The sequence below is a fragment of the Thunnus maccoyii genome, chromosome 19 (assembly GCF_910596095.1).
Source record: "Thunnus maccoyii chromosome 19, fThuMac1.1, whole genome shotgun sequence".
In the NCBI taxonomy this organism is placed as follows: Eukaryota; Metazoa; Chordata; class Actinopteri; order Scombriformes; family Scombridae; genus Thunnus; species Thunnus maccoyii.
In genome coordinates, this window is record NC_056551.1 from 968,277 (window position 1) to 984,163 (window position 15,887).

A 15,887-nucleotide genomic window follows, 5' to 3' on the forward strand; every position below is an offset into this window, starting at 1 on the left:
CTTCTGGAGGACAGACTGGCTGAATCAATGGAGGAGAGTTAGCTTGAAAACAGAAACAACTGAAACTTGTTTGAAAATTGTTTGACTGCTTATCAGACTTCATTATAGCAACATTTCAGTTTCCAGATCTCAGCAATTAGCTTGGTGAATACAGTGTTACCATAGCTAATAGAAATGCTGGACAAAACAACAAAACTATGGCCCGAGTTGTAATAAAGCAAATTATTTTTTAAAGGAGGAGATGATGTTATGTTATTATTATTGTTATTTTCAACAAATCCCACGTAAAAAAAACAATCTCTCAATACTATCTGACTTCTCTACTCTGTGTCTCTCAGCTCCGAGTCTGTTGGTTCCTACTGAAGACATAAATCTTTAAAAACTCACAAAAATCACAAATATTATATAATAATTTCATTTTTAATAAAGGCTCAGTAATTTCATAGAGCACTAGCTTTTTTTATTTATTTATTTTTTAAACATACTCTGAAAACAGAAGGAAATGGTGCATTTGCTGGGGACTATTTTTTAGTGGCGGATGGCTCCACATTTGGGCTCTTTCCAGCAGCAGAATAGTGTTTGCGGGATTGAGTCTAAATAAACTGTATAAATAAACTGAACATACAAACAAAAGTGTGTGTGTGTTCGTGGTTATGAAGGAAAATGTCACCCAGTGCAAAAGTGTGGCTCACTTATGTGTTTTTTTAGTTTTTGAGGTTCTATGGTACAAAGGAATAAGATGACACTGACAAGACAGACGCTGATAATGATGTAGGCTTCTCTAAAACAGACGACTCCAACTTAACATTTTCATCCAAGTCTAAGCAAGAACCAATTACTGGTCTCTGCTGACAACACATACATATACACATTCATACAAATTTAAAAACTCTCATAATGCACTAAAACAGTTCATTATTCATAGGGAAAATGCTGCACAAACTTTCAACACATTGTACTTTATTCCTCTGAGTTATGGTCGGTATGTATCAGTATGTTTTCAATGTAAAACAGGACTGCCAGTATACTTCTGAAGTTGCACCTGGCCTGTGCCTTACATTTTCACCTATGGTTACCCTGAGCAGCAGCCACCACGGATTAACACAACATAGACTGACACCTACAGCAAACTTAATTTAGTTAACAGAACATCCAGAGGAAGACAAATGTCACTGAACTGCCCACAGGAGATTGGTACATTTACATTTCATTTTGTCATTTGGCAGATGCTTATCTGAAGCAACTTACAAGCGAGGTAAGACAATAATAACAACATGCAAGAGTGAAATTTGTTAGGCTATAAATACATATGTATATATAACCTCATAAATCATATATTGAGGGGGGCGATTACACATGCCTGGTAACTTGTAGGAAGTATGGAACTGGAGCTGGGTGGCAATTAGCTTAGCATAAACACGGTAAGCAGGGGGAAACAACTAGCCTGGATCTATCTTCTTATTTTTTATTGTGGAGAGAAATGGACGTGTTTCAGCCAAAAGCCATCGTCAGTGTAATAAAAAACAGAATAAATGACAATGTATATAAAAAGGTGAGGTTCAAACCTGTTCAAAGTTCAAAAATACACCTACACCTCTAAAGCTCAACAATAAACACGTTGGATCTTACTTGTTTGATCCATATACAAACATGAATGTAGTTTGTTACATGGTGGAACTATTTCTTGATGAACACTTTATCCATCCACCCAAAACTTCAGTAAAGCATCAACAGCTATAGTGTGGGTCTCTGCACAGGCACAACAGTACTAAACCTGGCAACCACACTATCATGATAACACTCCACAAAAGTGTGAGCAGCCATCAAGATGCAGTTCATCAAGAAATAGTTCCAACACATAGCTCACCCTCAAATATCTTTATATTTCTGTTTTTGTATGGATTAATTAAACAAGATTATGTCTACACGTTCGTTAGTGAGCTGTAGAGGTGTTGGTAGATCTTTTTTTTTTTTTAACTGTTTTTACAAACTGAAAATTAAGGAGTATTTGTCTTACCTTCAGCTGTGGGTGCGGCTCCACTCTGAGCTTCAGCCAAACCATCTGCATCCACTAACAGACCGGGATCAGCTGCAGAAATAGCCATAGAGAGGAAACAAGAGTTAAAACTAAAAAAGAACGAAAACAAGACAAGTCTATCTCAGTGGTAATGGTCCCTAGAGGATGCAACACCTGAGCTCACTGAATGTCCAAAATCAGATTTAAGGGGCTACATCCAACAATTCTTGAAACTTTCTGAAAAATCAGGCTCACCTCACACAGCAATTAGTCAGTGAGTACAACACCAAGAATGCCTTAAACAGTTTAGACAACAATACTTAGTTTGTTTGAAGCATGCTGACACATTTAGGCCTCTCCCCTGACAGGGAAAAATACAGAAACAACACCTACTGACAAAATACAGCAACAGAAACATTTGTAATTGGTTTTATGATGACATTTTGTTGCCTTTAGAGGATACTATCCACCTGACAATATAACAATGGAATAAGAGTGAAATTACAATCATTGGAAGGTCTAAATGACAGTACGGCTGTGAGACAAACTGGCTTTTTGCTCTGATATACACAATAGACATTCTTTTTGTTTTTCATGAGGAATATGTGTAATGGATACTCTGGCTGCTCAGTGTGATTGGGTCTGGCTCTCCCTGGGAGCTAATCAGGACCAGGCGCATGTGAATGGACACAATGTATGGCTCGGTTATTAGCTCAACTTGACTTGGCATTGGCTCCGGCATTGGCTCCTGTCTTCCCTGTGATACAGACCATGTGCTTGACAGATGTGGGTGGCGGAGGAAATTGGTGGTGCCGAAGACTTCAGTGAACTAAACCATACAGCATTCCTTTCAGTGGCCACACTTTCCTCTGTAGATTGGTGTGTAATCCAGCCATTGATGTAGGCAGACACGGAGATATGTCTCCTTCAGTATGAGGAGGATGGATTATTTCAGCATCAGATACAGATGATGGATTTTTATTCACTTGGTCTTGGCCTTGCCTCTAAGACCATTCTTGTTCTTTCCATCTAACCAAGACATGTCATGGATAGTCCTCTAAGATATCGAGCATGTACATGTGACCAGCCCTAACTTTAAGACCTTCTTGCATTGTTCTCTAAACATCAGAGAAGTGATGACCACACTGCAAAGATGAAGCTCAAGCATCAAAACTAACTCATTGTTTGATCTTTTCCTTGATCTTGCCCAGCCCACTGCTCCCATCTGTTATAAATCTACTTCCGAAGTCACCAACTAAAAACTGAATGGAAACAACAGGGAGTGATCTGTTTGTTCCTGAAAGAACGTGAAATAACAGTCAGAACAGCTGTCACCTTAACTTAAGTTAACTGGCTTGTGATACAGGTAGGCTGCCTAGGCTTAGATATTAAAGAGATACTCTGGTGACTGGTCTGATAAATGCCCACATCTTTCAAACTGTACACCTCCAGTTTGTAATGCAGGCCTTCTGCTATAAATTTGTACAGGGCCCATGCTGTGGAATTACAGAATCTCTAACTTCAGGTAAGCAGGCTTCTCATTTTTAGCCCAGGCTGACCATTTTACTTTTTACACTTCAAATGATAAATGACAATGTTATGCTACAAATTTTGAGAGCAAAAAAATGGATTTAGATTCAACAAAATAATATTGAACCCAACCCCAACTGATGGCATTGTTTGAGCTGTTTTCACAGATGAGGCTTTACTTAGGGACACTTCCCCATGTGGCTGAGGCTGAGGTGAGTAAGGTGAGTTAGCACCTTAAGTAGTTTTGTAAACATTAGTTTTTATACAGCTCATCACATGACATACAGTCTAACATATGCATATTGGTGGTGATACAAGTCACTTAAATAATTAACCTTTATGGTCCAGATGACTTTTCAAACAAATGGTGTTATGGATGTGGCCGCATTAATGTGGCCGACTGAGATTAGCCGTGTGTGATGAGAAACCAAGCCTTCTCATGCATTTGAAAGGGCACAGTACGTTGACACAGCCAGGGTGCAAATGCAGGGTTGTTTGGCAAAAAAATTAAACCTGAAAAAGTTGAACTAAGTGCACATTCCTGGTCAATCACTTTGTAACGTGAACAGAGTATTTCTACTGTTTACCTTGTGATTGTCATGATGAAAGATAAAGTATAGTTAAGGCAAGTTAGTTAGTTTTGGAAAGTTATTGCAATTATAAAATCCTGACTGTGAGTATAAAACGCTGTGTGTTGCTTTGGTGTCTGATAAGCTTTTAAATGCATAAATCTGTGACTTCAACTGGACGTCCTGGATTTCTCACTGGTACCTTTGAAACAACACATCCCCACCAATGCAGGCCTCTGCACTTTCTTAACACAGGGCAATCTAAATCCCAACCCTCTCTGAGGGAGAACTAGAGATGAACCAATACCGATACTGATATCGGTCTGATGTTGACTCAAATAGCTGGATCAGATATTGGTGACAATGGGCTGATCTGGCATTGGATACCATTATTTTAATAAATAACAATTCATTATATTCATATCTGTGTATTTATTTGTTACATTTCGTTTTACAAAATTAGGAAAGCAACGTTTAAGTCAAGCCTTATTTTGCCTTGATCCCAGTCTTTTCCACACAGTGAGGCATACAGCTTATTAATTAAACACTGGTATCGGATCGGCCATTGGTATCAGCTGATACCTAAAGCCCAGGTATCGGTATCAGGACTGAAAAAGTCGAATCAGTGCATCCCTAGGGGGAACTAAAGCTGTAGCAGGTAATGGTGCCAAAATGTTTTTGAGGTTGGTAAAGGTGTTCCCTAAGGGTCTATTTTGGGTCCTCTTTTACTCAGATTATAAATTATATTATCTCTGGCACTCTACATTATAATTCACATTATAGTTCATGCATGAACCAGGGCCCTTAACAGGTTAATTCAACCATGCTATTACACTACTACTACAGTTATACACTACTACTAATATGACTACTAACTCTAAAATCTGAAACAATTAATTTCAAAGACTGAAATAATCTCTAATTCCATTTCAAAACATACACAGTGATCTTCTGAATGCAATTGTTATTTGTTTGTCTTTAATATTGGATGCAATTGGGTGTCAATTTTGTGCCAGTGTGTGTTTGAAAGTTTTCATGAAGACAAATCTCTCTTGAAGAGATCATGATCTCAATGTAACTACCACTATTGGTAACTCTCTTAGAATACAAAATCATCAGTATGTTTGTTTCCTCTGTCAGTCTTGTACTGTGGAGTGTAATGAACACTACAGCCTCTAGGAGCCACTAGTGGGGCTTAAGTCTTGTAGTGTAACCACTGCCAGATGCCATTCAGCTTACCTATATACCATGCACCCCACGACACAGTGAAGTAGTATGTTGTCATAGAGTTAACAAATGTTTCATCAGAACACTAGAAGAAAACAAAGACAACCAAGAACTGAGTTGGGCTTCCTAAAGCCTGGGTGCATGCGTCACATCAGGCAGTGGCTGTGATTGATTACATGTATCCACAGCCTTGGAAAATGAGGGATTGAGGGCTATAGGATGCTTTTCCATCCAGGTCTGAATATGAGTGCTGGCTGCTGCATTCCAACAGCCTGCTGCCTCCGTCATGAAAGGGCCCTTTGAGAGCTGAGAGGCCAGGCCACGGCTCCATCTACTGGGGTTTTGACTGAGGGCCTTCTGGCACACCTCAACACTTTCCCTCTCCAGTTTAAACTGCTTGTATGTGTGTGTGTGTATCTCCTCCTGCCTCTCAGTACTCTAACCTTTGTCTCTGTTACTTCCCATCCTCCATCCCGCTAAATTTTTTCCTTTTTTCCAGCCCTTTCCTTGAGTTTTTGCTGAGAGTTGATTTTACAGTTCACAGAGAGCAGATTGGAGTTATACAAACATTTCTTGAAGACAGAGCAACTTTAGAGGCAGAAATGATGTTGCTGGCTGAGTTAAACCTCAATGGATGGAAGCAAAGAACCACAAAGTGTCAAAGGAGGAAAACATGACTGAAAACTAAACCACTGCTTTTCTTCTCGGCAAGAATGTGAGTGGTTAATGGAGTGTTTTAAAGCTGAAAGCAGCCATAATGTTTTTTTTAAATCAACATATCTGTACAGAGTACGTGGTTAAGTAACATGGTTGATGACGCACATCCTACTGAAGTACTGAAAATTGTTGACCAGCTTGTTCTCACATTTCCAAAATATAATATATTCATGTTGGAGTTACCTCGGCTGGATAGCTCTCATTAGTATTTGGAGAGAGGAGTCTGTTCAGAGGCAGCTGCAGTCAGCTGTTATAAACAGAAAATATTTCTCAGCATCTGACAGCAATGGAGATACAACAGTGCAGGGAAAAAGGGAAATGCACGTAGGGGACAAGGAATAGTTGATCCCACAGCAGTGAACCAGGAAGAAACTTACATCTAACCCTGACAAGGTTCTTGGAGTTCAGGTTATGGGAAGCTCCAGGTTACATATTGTTTAGTAAGACTAAAACTGAGAGAAAAGGTTGCATTTTCACATTCAACCACATTAAAATGGTCACAGTCTGAGACCAATTTTATTTTCTTGATGTTTGTATTACAAACTAATTTTACATGATTCTTATACTTATCAAATACCCCTCCAAACATGTTTTAAGACACACAGAAATACTCTTCTCGGAATAATAATTTGTGTCTGATATGGTTTTTACACAAATAAAATCCAGAATCCAGAATGCAAATATGGGCATAAAATGTCTCCTACCTCACTGTAAAGTCCATTCTCAGAGTTTGCGCACTGGAGGCTTCAAGTTTCTGTATCTTACTCCTGTGAGTAGCATATCGGACCATGACACAAACTAGTTGTGATGTCACAAATCTTGCTCGTAGGTTCATGCCTTAAACTCAGATTTAAGGTGAGCACGGAGAAACTTTACTCCTTCAGCAGATGAATGTGAAATCAAACTCTGCACCTACATCATTCTGCACGGTGAAGAGAACATCCAAGTGAAGGAACATGAAGAAAAAGATATCTTTAGGTGGAGGGAGACGTTATGACTCTACAAAACTAGCTTGTGTAGTGTGTAAGACTGTCTTTATTCTATTTAAAGTGACTTTTACTTGCTGTCCCCCTCTAAAAGCATCAGCAAAACCACCTGCATTCTATCTCTTAATCTGGCACTTGACCTGCTGCAGTTCAGACTCTGTATACATTGCTAAAGTCTCAGTGTAGCGTGAGGGGCACACATTATCTCTGCAGTCAAAATAAGTCAAGTCTTGGTCAACCTCCCTCTTCAAGATATCCAATTCAGACCACACTGTGTGCCTTCTCTGTCTCTTTCACCCTGGTCAGCCTCTCAGTTTTCTGTCGTGGGATTTATTCAAGGCCTCCTCAGTTACAAAGATAAGTGCTGTCTTAAAAGGGAGCCCAGGCTGCTGTTTTGAGGCTTTATATCAATGGGTTCAGTACATTTGAGCATCCCTAGAATGTACTTAATGTAGTGAATTTGTTGTTTCAAACAGTCACGATTTGGGTTTGTTTGGTTCTATGGTTTCAATAAAAAATGTCATTTATTCCAAGAATTATGACTTTCATTTTGTGTGGCATCTTAAATCTTAATGTTTATAGGATATATAAGAGTTAATCAGAGGTCTGCACAGGCATGAAACATCTAAATCTTTAACACCTGACCCACATGAACCTATCTCGTACTGGCAAATTTAAGACCTGAACCCAGCCTGACCTGACATAATATTTTAGTAATCCCTTCTCAATGAGAAAATGATACCCTTGTCAACAGAAAGGCTTCCTCACAAATAACAGCCATAATATATATTCTGGCTATGCAGAGAGTAAGGCACAGAACATCAGAAATATCATTACATGCTCATTCATAAACACAGTCCCTCAAAGTCTGTTCACAGGCAACATATTATGTACTGAATAGTCCTTGAAACTGTTCTCTGAAGTGGATTGAAAACATTTGTTTCATGTTCTACTTTGGACAGGGATGCATTCTAATTAATTCAGACATGGCTGATCATGGTTGGGATTAAGAAACATGTTGACTGGTGTAAATTATAAATGGCTGGTAACTTTACAATGTAGTTGCCATTTTTTCTTTTGATCCAAAAATGTCATTTCAAGCTTTGATTTCATAAACTACATTAATGCATAAGAACATTCATTTTTCCTGCATCCATACAACATAGTAATAATGTTGTTGCTTTTAGAGCCTTACCAGTATTGAGCCTGAAATCTATAAAGTTTGTCTTAAGGGTTGGAGAAGAAGTTATGAGGTTTTAAAATGAAATGAAAGCAGATTAATCAGCAGATTAAATGCCATGTACTCATGAGGGTGGGGCAAGAGAAAAACTCATGGAGTGTCCAGAATGGAAAGGGATCATCCTCTAGGGAGCATGCATGTGTGGAGTAAATTTTATAGCAATGTGTCCAACACTCAAATTGTCCTCGACACAAGAAATGTTGGCCTATGATGGCACTAAAGGAAAAGTCAGGAGGTTGATCCATCCTTTGGTGATCTTGAAAAGCAAATTTTATATAAATCCAGCCAGTAGCTTTCCTGTTGGATTGGAGAAAGCAACTGCCAAACTGGGGCAAAAATGTGTAGTTGCTAAGAAACAAAACTTTAAAAAGATCTACTTAATCTTTGCACTCCTCCCTGATAGAGTTTGTAGCTGATGCAGAACTGTTATGAAATTAGATAAGTGCACAATGTGGGTTGAGCATACCTTGCTCGCTCTGTTACTGGTTGAAACAGGCATGGAAGATGTAGGACCAGCAGAAGAAAGAAGTAGTGAACTACCCCACCATAAACTAAATGACAGGCTAATTTTGCAGAGAAGCCATTTTCGCACCACCACAAACAATGTCCCGTCTGGTCGACTGAACTACCCTGGAAAGGGAGTGAAATGGAGCCAAATCAGACAAGGAAAAAATGAGAGCGGAAATCCTAAATTATTAGTCTCCCAAGCCAGTTAAGAGTGGGATGGAAAGTCTGAATGTGATGTGTTGGAATGTATTATTGGTATTTCAACAAATCACTTAACTTGTCCTGTCCAACACACACCTTTTCTCCACTATGAAAGAGGCTCAGGGCTGTCTCTCTGCAATTATGACCCTTCGTAAAAGCTAAGGGTCAGTGTATCTGATGGAAGCACCTAAGGCTGGGCTATGTAGCTGAAAAATTTATCATGATAAAATGTTTCATTTCAGGCGATATCAATAATTATTTATAATTTTTAAGGACCAATTTTTAATAAAGACCAGGAGAAAATTGGTTGAATTTAACCATTTATCAAGGCACGTAGCTAATAATTTTAATGTTAAAACAACAATGAAAAATGCACAAAAATAAATGAAACTGACCTGTCCTTTATTATCAACAATTTCCTCACTGTTTGTACTCATTTCTCACTCCACGCTGTTTCTGTTAATTCACATGTTGATGTCAACACATCTGTTAAATGATTGGCTGTTTGCGCGTTACTTGTAGCACGCTCCATTATCAAGGGATACGACAGGCTGTTTATGAGCCAGGGGTTTATTCATGCAAATGGGCTTGCATATTAGTTATGTGCTTTCATGGCGGTTTGGAATTCTATTGAAAAACTTTCTTATTGCTATTCAAGGCTGTGCGATATGACGGTATATATCTTGTGATGATAGAAAAATGTTCACTTATTTAATTGTGACACAAATCACACTCTTTACAGCAATATTTTTCATCATTTGGAGTCTGTCCATCTTTTGCACAGATTACATTGATGAATTACTCTTCTTGGCTTTTTACTCACAAAGCTATTATTGCACTAATACTAACGTAATGAGTTTAGTTGTCATCAACTGTCCACCGCTGTCTGTCTCTCCTATGCTGCACTGCACAGCCCCGCCCACGCTGAGAAAGAGCAGAGTAGAGGAGAGAAGCAACGAGCTTGCAGCGACCATAAATGACAGCAAAACGCAGTAGAGACTGTCTTTATTTATGTTATTTACCAAATTTTGTGCACTCATTTAATTTCAGCTCAGTGTGACAGTCTTTGCTGCGTTTTGCTGTCATGTATGGTCGCGCTACTCTCCTCTGATCTCTAAGGTTCATAGCAGGCGGGGCTGAGCCCTAAAACCAAAACAATGGGCTAAAAAGGTTAAAAAGCTCCTAAGAGTGATCTCTGCATTGTGAGCGACACTTTATATAGTAATTCACTTTAAATGTAGTCATGATTGGTAAAAATTTAGCCTGTGAAAACTGTTGTATAATGTGGCTCTAAGCGGAGCTTATTCTAGTCTAAATAGCTTACAAAATAATGCTATTGAATTGCATTATGGGAAGTGTAGGATTCAGTGTTTGTAGAGTTTAACTGACAACTCAGCTTGAATTGTCTTCAGATCCTAGTAACACCTCTGGCTGCCCATGGCTGCTGCTGTGTATAATGGACAAAAATGCCACTTAAATTCCCTCATGCACACTAACAATAAAGTTCTCTCTCTAAATGTGTAGCTTGTTTTTCAATGAGTGTTTGTCACAGTAATCGGATTGGAAACGGTCAGTGCTCTGGTTACATTGTATCAGTGTGTTAACAATGTAGCGGCTAAAGCAGGTAAAAATGCTGACCTTCTGTGACCTTGTTAGGTCAGAAATGCGCCCTGAATATCCAGAAGCATCTATTAATATTCACAAATACAAATAAGTGCTAACCTTCACTTCATTTGGTCCCTGGTTATTTATTTGTTTGTGCAATTCATGAAACCATCATGTGAACAAAGTGAAAAGTAAAGTGAAAAGTGCCATTCGTAGTGATAAACTGGAGACTATCTAGTGAAAACAGTGGAGCATTTAGCAGCTAAAGAACCAGATATTTTCTCAGGAGTTGGTTGAGACCAAACCAGAGGTAAAAGGAGAGAGAATATTAAACTCATCAGGTGCAGACAAACACAACTCCAAAAAATGCTAACCATTATGTGTCAGTCATGTGTGATTTTTCGCTTGTTGGGTTGTGTTTCCTATTTTTTTTCTCTCTGTTTTCTCCCCATTTAACACATTAAATGTAAACTACAATTACCTGAAATGTGAAACTAGAATAAATGTACCAAATATGCATTGAGCCCTGTTTTCCCCAGCTATACTGGAAGCACACTCAAGACTCAAGTTCCATACAAAAATGTGACTGTTGTGAAGTTCTTCTTAAACACAAACCATGTCCAGATGTGACTAGTTTTGTCACACAGGCTCTATCATTCTTACCAACTAGATATAAACACTCATGTAAAACTAGTTTAGTCTTTCTGACATAATGACTATATCATGGTACTCTCTGGATTGTCAGATGGTATCACTTGCCAGCAATGGAATTTCCCCCTTTACTGGCTCTGATGCTATCTTCCCACCCTGCAAGCCCTCATCACTGAGGCAGCTTACACGGGGGTAACTCCATCCCCATGACTGAGTTAAAACAACAATAGCCATCTCATAAAAAGCAGGCACTTCCCTTCAAATATTTGGCCATTTGGAACCTCAAAGACAAGACAATAAAGCAGACTGAGAAGGTCGTGATGGGGGATGGGCTGAGTCATTTGCATTTCATTGGCTCTCTGATAAGCTTGTGCATACCAAACTAGGGTCAGCCATGAAACAAACCTTCTGAATGCATGTAAAATAAAGCTCTAGTGTCAATTGTTTATCTTTCCCCGAAACCAGCTCTTAGTCATTCTTTCCTTCACCCAAACAGTCTGAGGGAAGACCAGGAATGTGGAGCAGAAAGGTACCACGCAGCAGACTATTACACAGATTTAGTTGTGAGCAAGCGAGAAAAGTCTGCTCCCATTTTCTCAGTCAAACTCTTCCTCTTTGGCCCCCGTCTCTGAACTATGATTAACAAAGCATCTGCTGGAGGAGGAGGGACAGGTTATTAGTTTGACAAGCCTGCAGTTAACATATTTCCTCAGAGCCATGGCAGACTATAAAGGCCAGCCTCCGCTTACTGAAGACTTTCTGCATGTTCTCTTCATCTCTCTCCATGAACGGATACACTTCAGTTTTAACAGGTGGGTCAGTCCACACAAACTCTTAGTGACACTGGTGAGATGGACATCAATACCGCATGGCACTATGAACCTTTTTTTACACGTCTTTTTGTGCAGGCCAACTGAGGCATAGGTGAAAACCCCATGAACAGTCTTACAAATCACACAAGTATCCTTCATTCTGTGTGCTGTGATTGTGGACTGTTTAACTATGGCCACATCCAGTGGGCGGCATAATACACTAGAGGAGTAAATAAAACTTCTTGTCCATTGAACAGACTGATTGTGTTCTTGCTATTTCCGGTGACAGCCGCTTTCCTTTCAGCTCTTCAGCTCCATTCAGCTGCTGCTGAAAGAGGATCAGGAAGTTTGTCGAGTAATTCAACTATTTAACTCACAATATGCAAACTATGAAGCAAAAAGGTATTGACGTATGGAGTGATAAATGTGTTACCAGAAAAATTATACACAATCATTGGTTAATTATAATTAATCACAACATAGAAATGGTGAGTTAATCAAATGTACTGTTAAATCAAGTTATTTAAAAGGCTTATTGGCAAAAAAAGCTACAAAATGGTCATTAAATGTCCAAATGGATGGATACATTTGGGACTTTTTAACATTGTTCTTTTATTATTCAGAAGAGCTCCATATGGATAAAATAATCTATCACAGTATACTTCAGTTTTACATGATGATGCTCACTGATTTGGAACAATACCCACAAATGGCAATAATACAAACAGAGATATTAAATATAGCTACCAAGTATAAATGGTATGACAAAATCACTGATGTCTTACAAATTGTATTGTCTCGTCATACCCTCATATTCCATCTTACAGTTCCTTTTCAATGTACTGAATTAGGAACTATTTATTTCTCTGCGAGCTTCTTCACACTGTATGGTAGTATCACATCCACATTCCCCCTAATTCTGCCTGACAGATTTGATATCTTTGGAAACTCTCCACTACAATTTAAGATGAATTGAATTGGAGAAGGAGGTTGTGCTTCAACGATGGGATTCTCAGTGGAATTTAAAATGAATTTCTGTGAGTTTTGTTAAGTTGCAGCCATCTGCAGGTCTGGAAGAATCATAAACGTTAGGTCCAATTTTGAATGCTGGACTATTTTTCTACTGTGTATTGATACTTCAGAAATGATTTAAGTTTTTTTCAACTGCTGTGCAGAATTGATAGAGTCTAACTTAGTATATATGCTTTTAAATACATCACTATATGAGCAAAAGGCAGACAATTTCTATACACATGCAAGGGTTGAAGGATGGAGGAGGGCTTGTTGGATGATTAGCACTGTTAATCAAAAACAACAATGAATAGAGATTGTTGGGTCTCCATATGTGTTGATTTTCATGCTTTTACATTGAACATTGTTTGGTTCATGACATTTTTTTTCTAAATCCTTTAACCCTAATCACATATATGAATCAGCAAGATGAACCCACAGCTTTAATTCCTTTTTTTACCAACAAAGTTCATGTTGTGGAGATACAATGTTTTCATCTGACAATAGCAATTTGCTTTAATACTGACAAATCCAGGGTCCAAGACAAACTGCTCTGAGCTGCACATGTTTGGAAGTAACCCTGTTTCTATTAATTGAGTTTAAGAGGAATGTGTGAGGGATCCAGAGTCAAATATACATAAATACAAAAAAGCCCCTCCGAACACAGTTACACAGGTAGGGAAGTATGCATCATAAAACATGAGAACACATCCTGGGACACTTTAACAGGATAATTATGAACAGGCTCACCAACACTGCCTGTGGCTCCAAATATCTTCTAATCCAAACAGACGATGGCCAGACACATGTTAGAACTCAGCAAGATTAAAAACATCCAGAATCTCTTCTTCTTCTGGGAAATGCTCAGATTAAAAAATACATTTCTCTTTTCTCCAACAAAATATTCTTGATTAATAACTGTTGTGACATTCCTGTTTAAATATACTGACTGAGACACAAAAGGCCTGGCACTTCACAAGGGCTTCAGCTGACCTATGACCTCTGAGTGAGTGTGTGGAGGGATTGGTAGGGCCGGGGCTGTCTCTCATGTAACAGACTATACATTTTATGTAAAACAGTTCGAGAGGTGATCCAGCCAACTTCCGAATCAAATGATGTTAAAACGTTAAAATCTTCCAACAAAAAGATCACCAACACACTGAAGGGAGTGTGATTCTTTGCATGTGTGTTCTGTCTGCTCTTCTATGTAAATCCAGCTAGACTCATTCACAAAGACATGCCCTACCTCCTGTCCCAGCACTCTATAAATCCACCCTATTTGGCAAAATGAACTTCTTTCAACTGTACGGACACTGGTGGATAATCCAGTCCACACAGGAAGAGACAAATTCACCTCCCAATTAAAAGTTCCTCCCTAAACAGCTGGGAGTGATAACTTCATCCTGGGAGCACCAGTGACAGTTGCACCTCTTCAACTCCACCCCCACCAGTGAGTAAAGGCCATATTATACTCCAAAAGATGTACTGGTAAGAGACCCCCAGTCTCAGCCTGAAAGGAGCTTTTCACTGCTTTGAGACTGCCTTAACACCTCTTGTTGTGAGTATCTTTACTGTATTGGCCTTTGGTGGGCTCCATCTGACAGTCAGTCCCACTTCCTTCACCAGTCAGCCAGATAAGAGTGCATTTATCAGACCAACAATAGGACTGTGTTCAAAACACACACTCACAGGTCTGGTGTGAGCATTAAAATCAAAAGTCATTTTCGAATGCTTACTAGGACCAAAATGCTACAATGTGGCTTTTCCTCCTTTGAGGCAGGATTTAATGACTATAAGCAGGAGTTTGCTTCTCTTCTTTAATGAGTATGAGGTAAATAGTTGAATTAACACAATGTCTGTGAACGCAGGATAGGCCACAAGGAATCAGCAACGTGTGCATGCACATATCTGATAAAGCTGGAATTCAGACAGTCCTCTGTTAAAACAACGCAAAGGGGCTGCATTGATGGGGGTGTGTTGTTTAAAGCCAGATAATTAAATACAATCGAGAAAGTCCAGTTGAAGTAACAAATTTGTGCATTTCAAGGCTTATCACCAAAACAGTTTGTAGTACTCTGGAAAGTTTTAACAGCAGAAACTATTTCATCTTTTGTTGCAACAATCGTAAGGTAAACAGTAGAAATTCTCTGTTCACGTTACAAGTAATCCACCAGAAATGTGTGCTTGCATGTATGTGATTAGTCAATGCAGTGTTTTCATGTTGCGTTGAAGCAAAAGTTGAACCAGGTTCAACTTTTTTGCCGGTTGACCCTATGTTATTCTGCCAGAGCTCTCTGTTCTGGAGTCCCCACTGTGCCAAAGAACTGCATTTTTTCATGCAAGGCTAATGTCTAAAGTCTGAACATGCCTAACACAGGCTGATGTTGGACTGTGTTGCATCAAATGCTCAGCCAGAATCCACCTTCTAAACCCCCTGTGCCAAGATGCACAGAGAAGAGTTTTTCTAGTTTACCTGGATATCTGATCATACGGTCATAATTAAAGCTGCAAGCAGCGATGAACAGGCCCTCACGCACGTCAGCAGTGATGGTATCGCTACTGGAGGTTGGCTGACATGGCTCTGAATTTTCAGGATTATGAACACTGTGTGAATAGGCAAAATATTATTTCCTGTGTGCAGTACATGGCGTTGGAGATGACATATTGGAAATTGATAGATCTGATATACTATGTGTCATTTAGGTTTCATTTCCTGTTGCCTATAGGCAATACTACTACTAAGTCTGAGTCTAGTTGACATTATTGATCTTTAATTGACATTGTGGGTGTATGTGATGTGCTGTTGTGTGTAGC

General features: G+C 39.1%; 1 protein-coding gene across 2 annotated transcripts in view; it reads right to left on the bottom strand.

Annotated features, from left to right (window-relative positions):
- ror2 (receptor tyrosine kinase-like orphan receptor 2) overlaps positions 1–15,887 on the bottom strand; it is a 65,229-nt gene that overhangs the window by 36,423 nt on the left and 12,919 nt on the right. For both annotated transcript variants that reach the window (XM_042395267.1, XM_042395266.1), the window contains one exon: positions 2,018–2,089. In XM_042395267.1, coding sequence (XP_042251201.1) covers positions 2,018–2,089 — 72 coding nt within the window. The remainder of the gene's footprint in view (positions 1–2,017; positions 2,090–15,887) is intronic.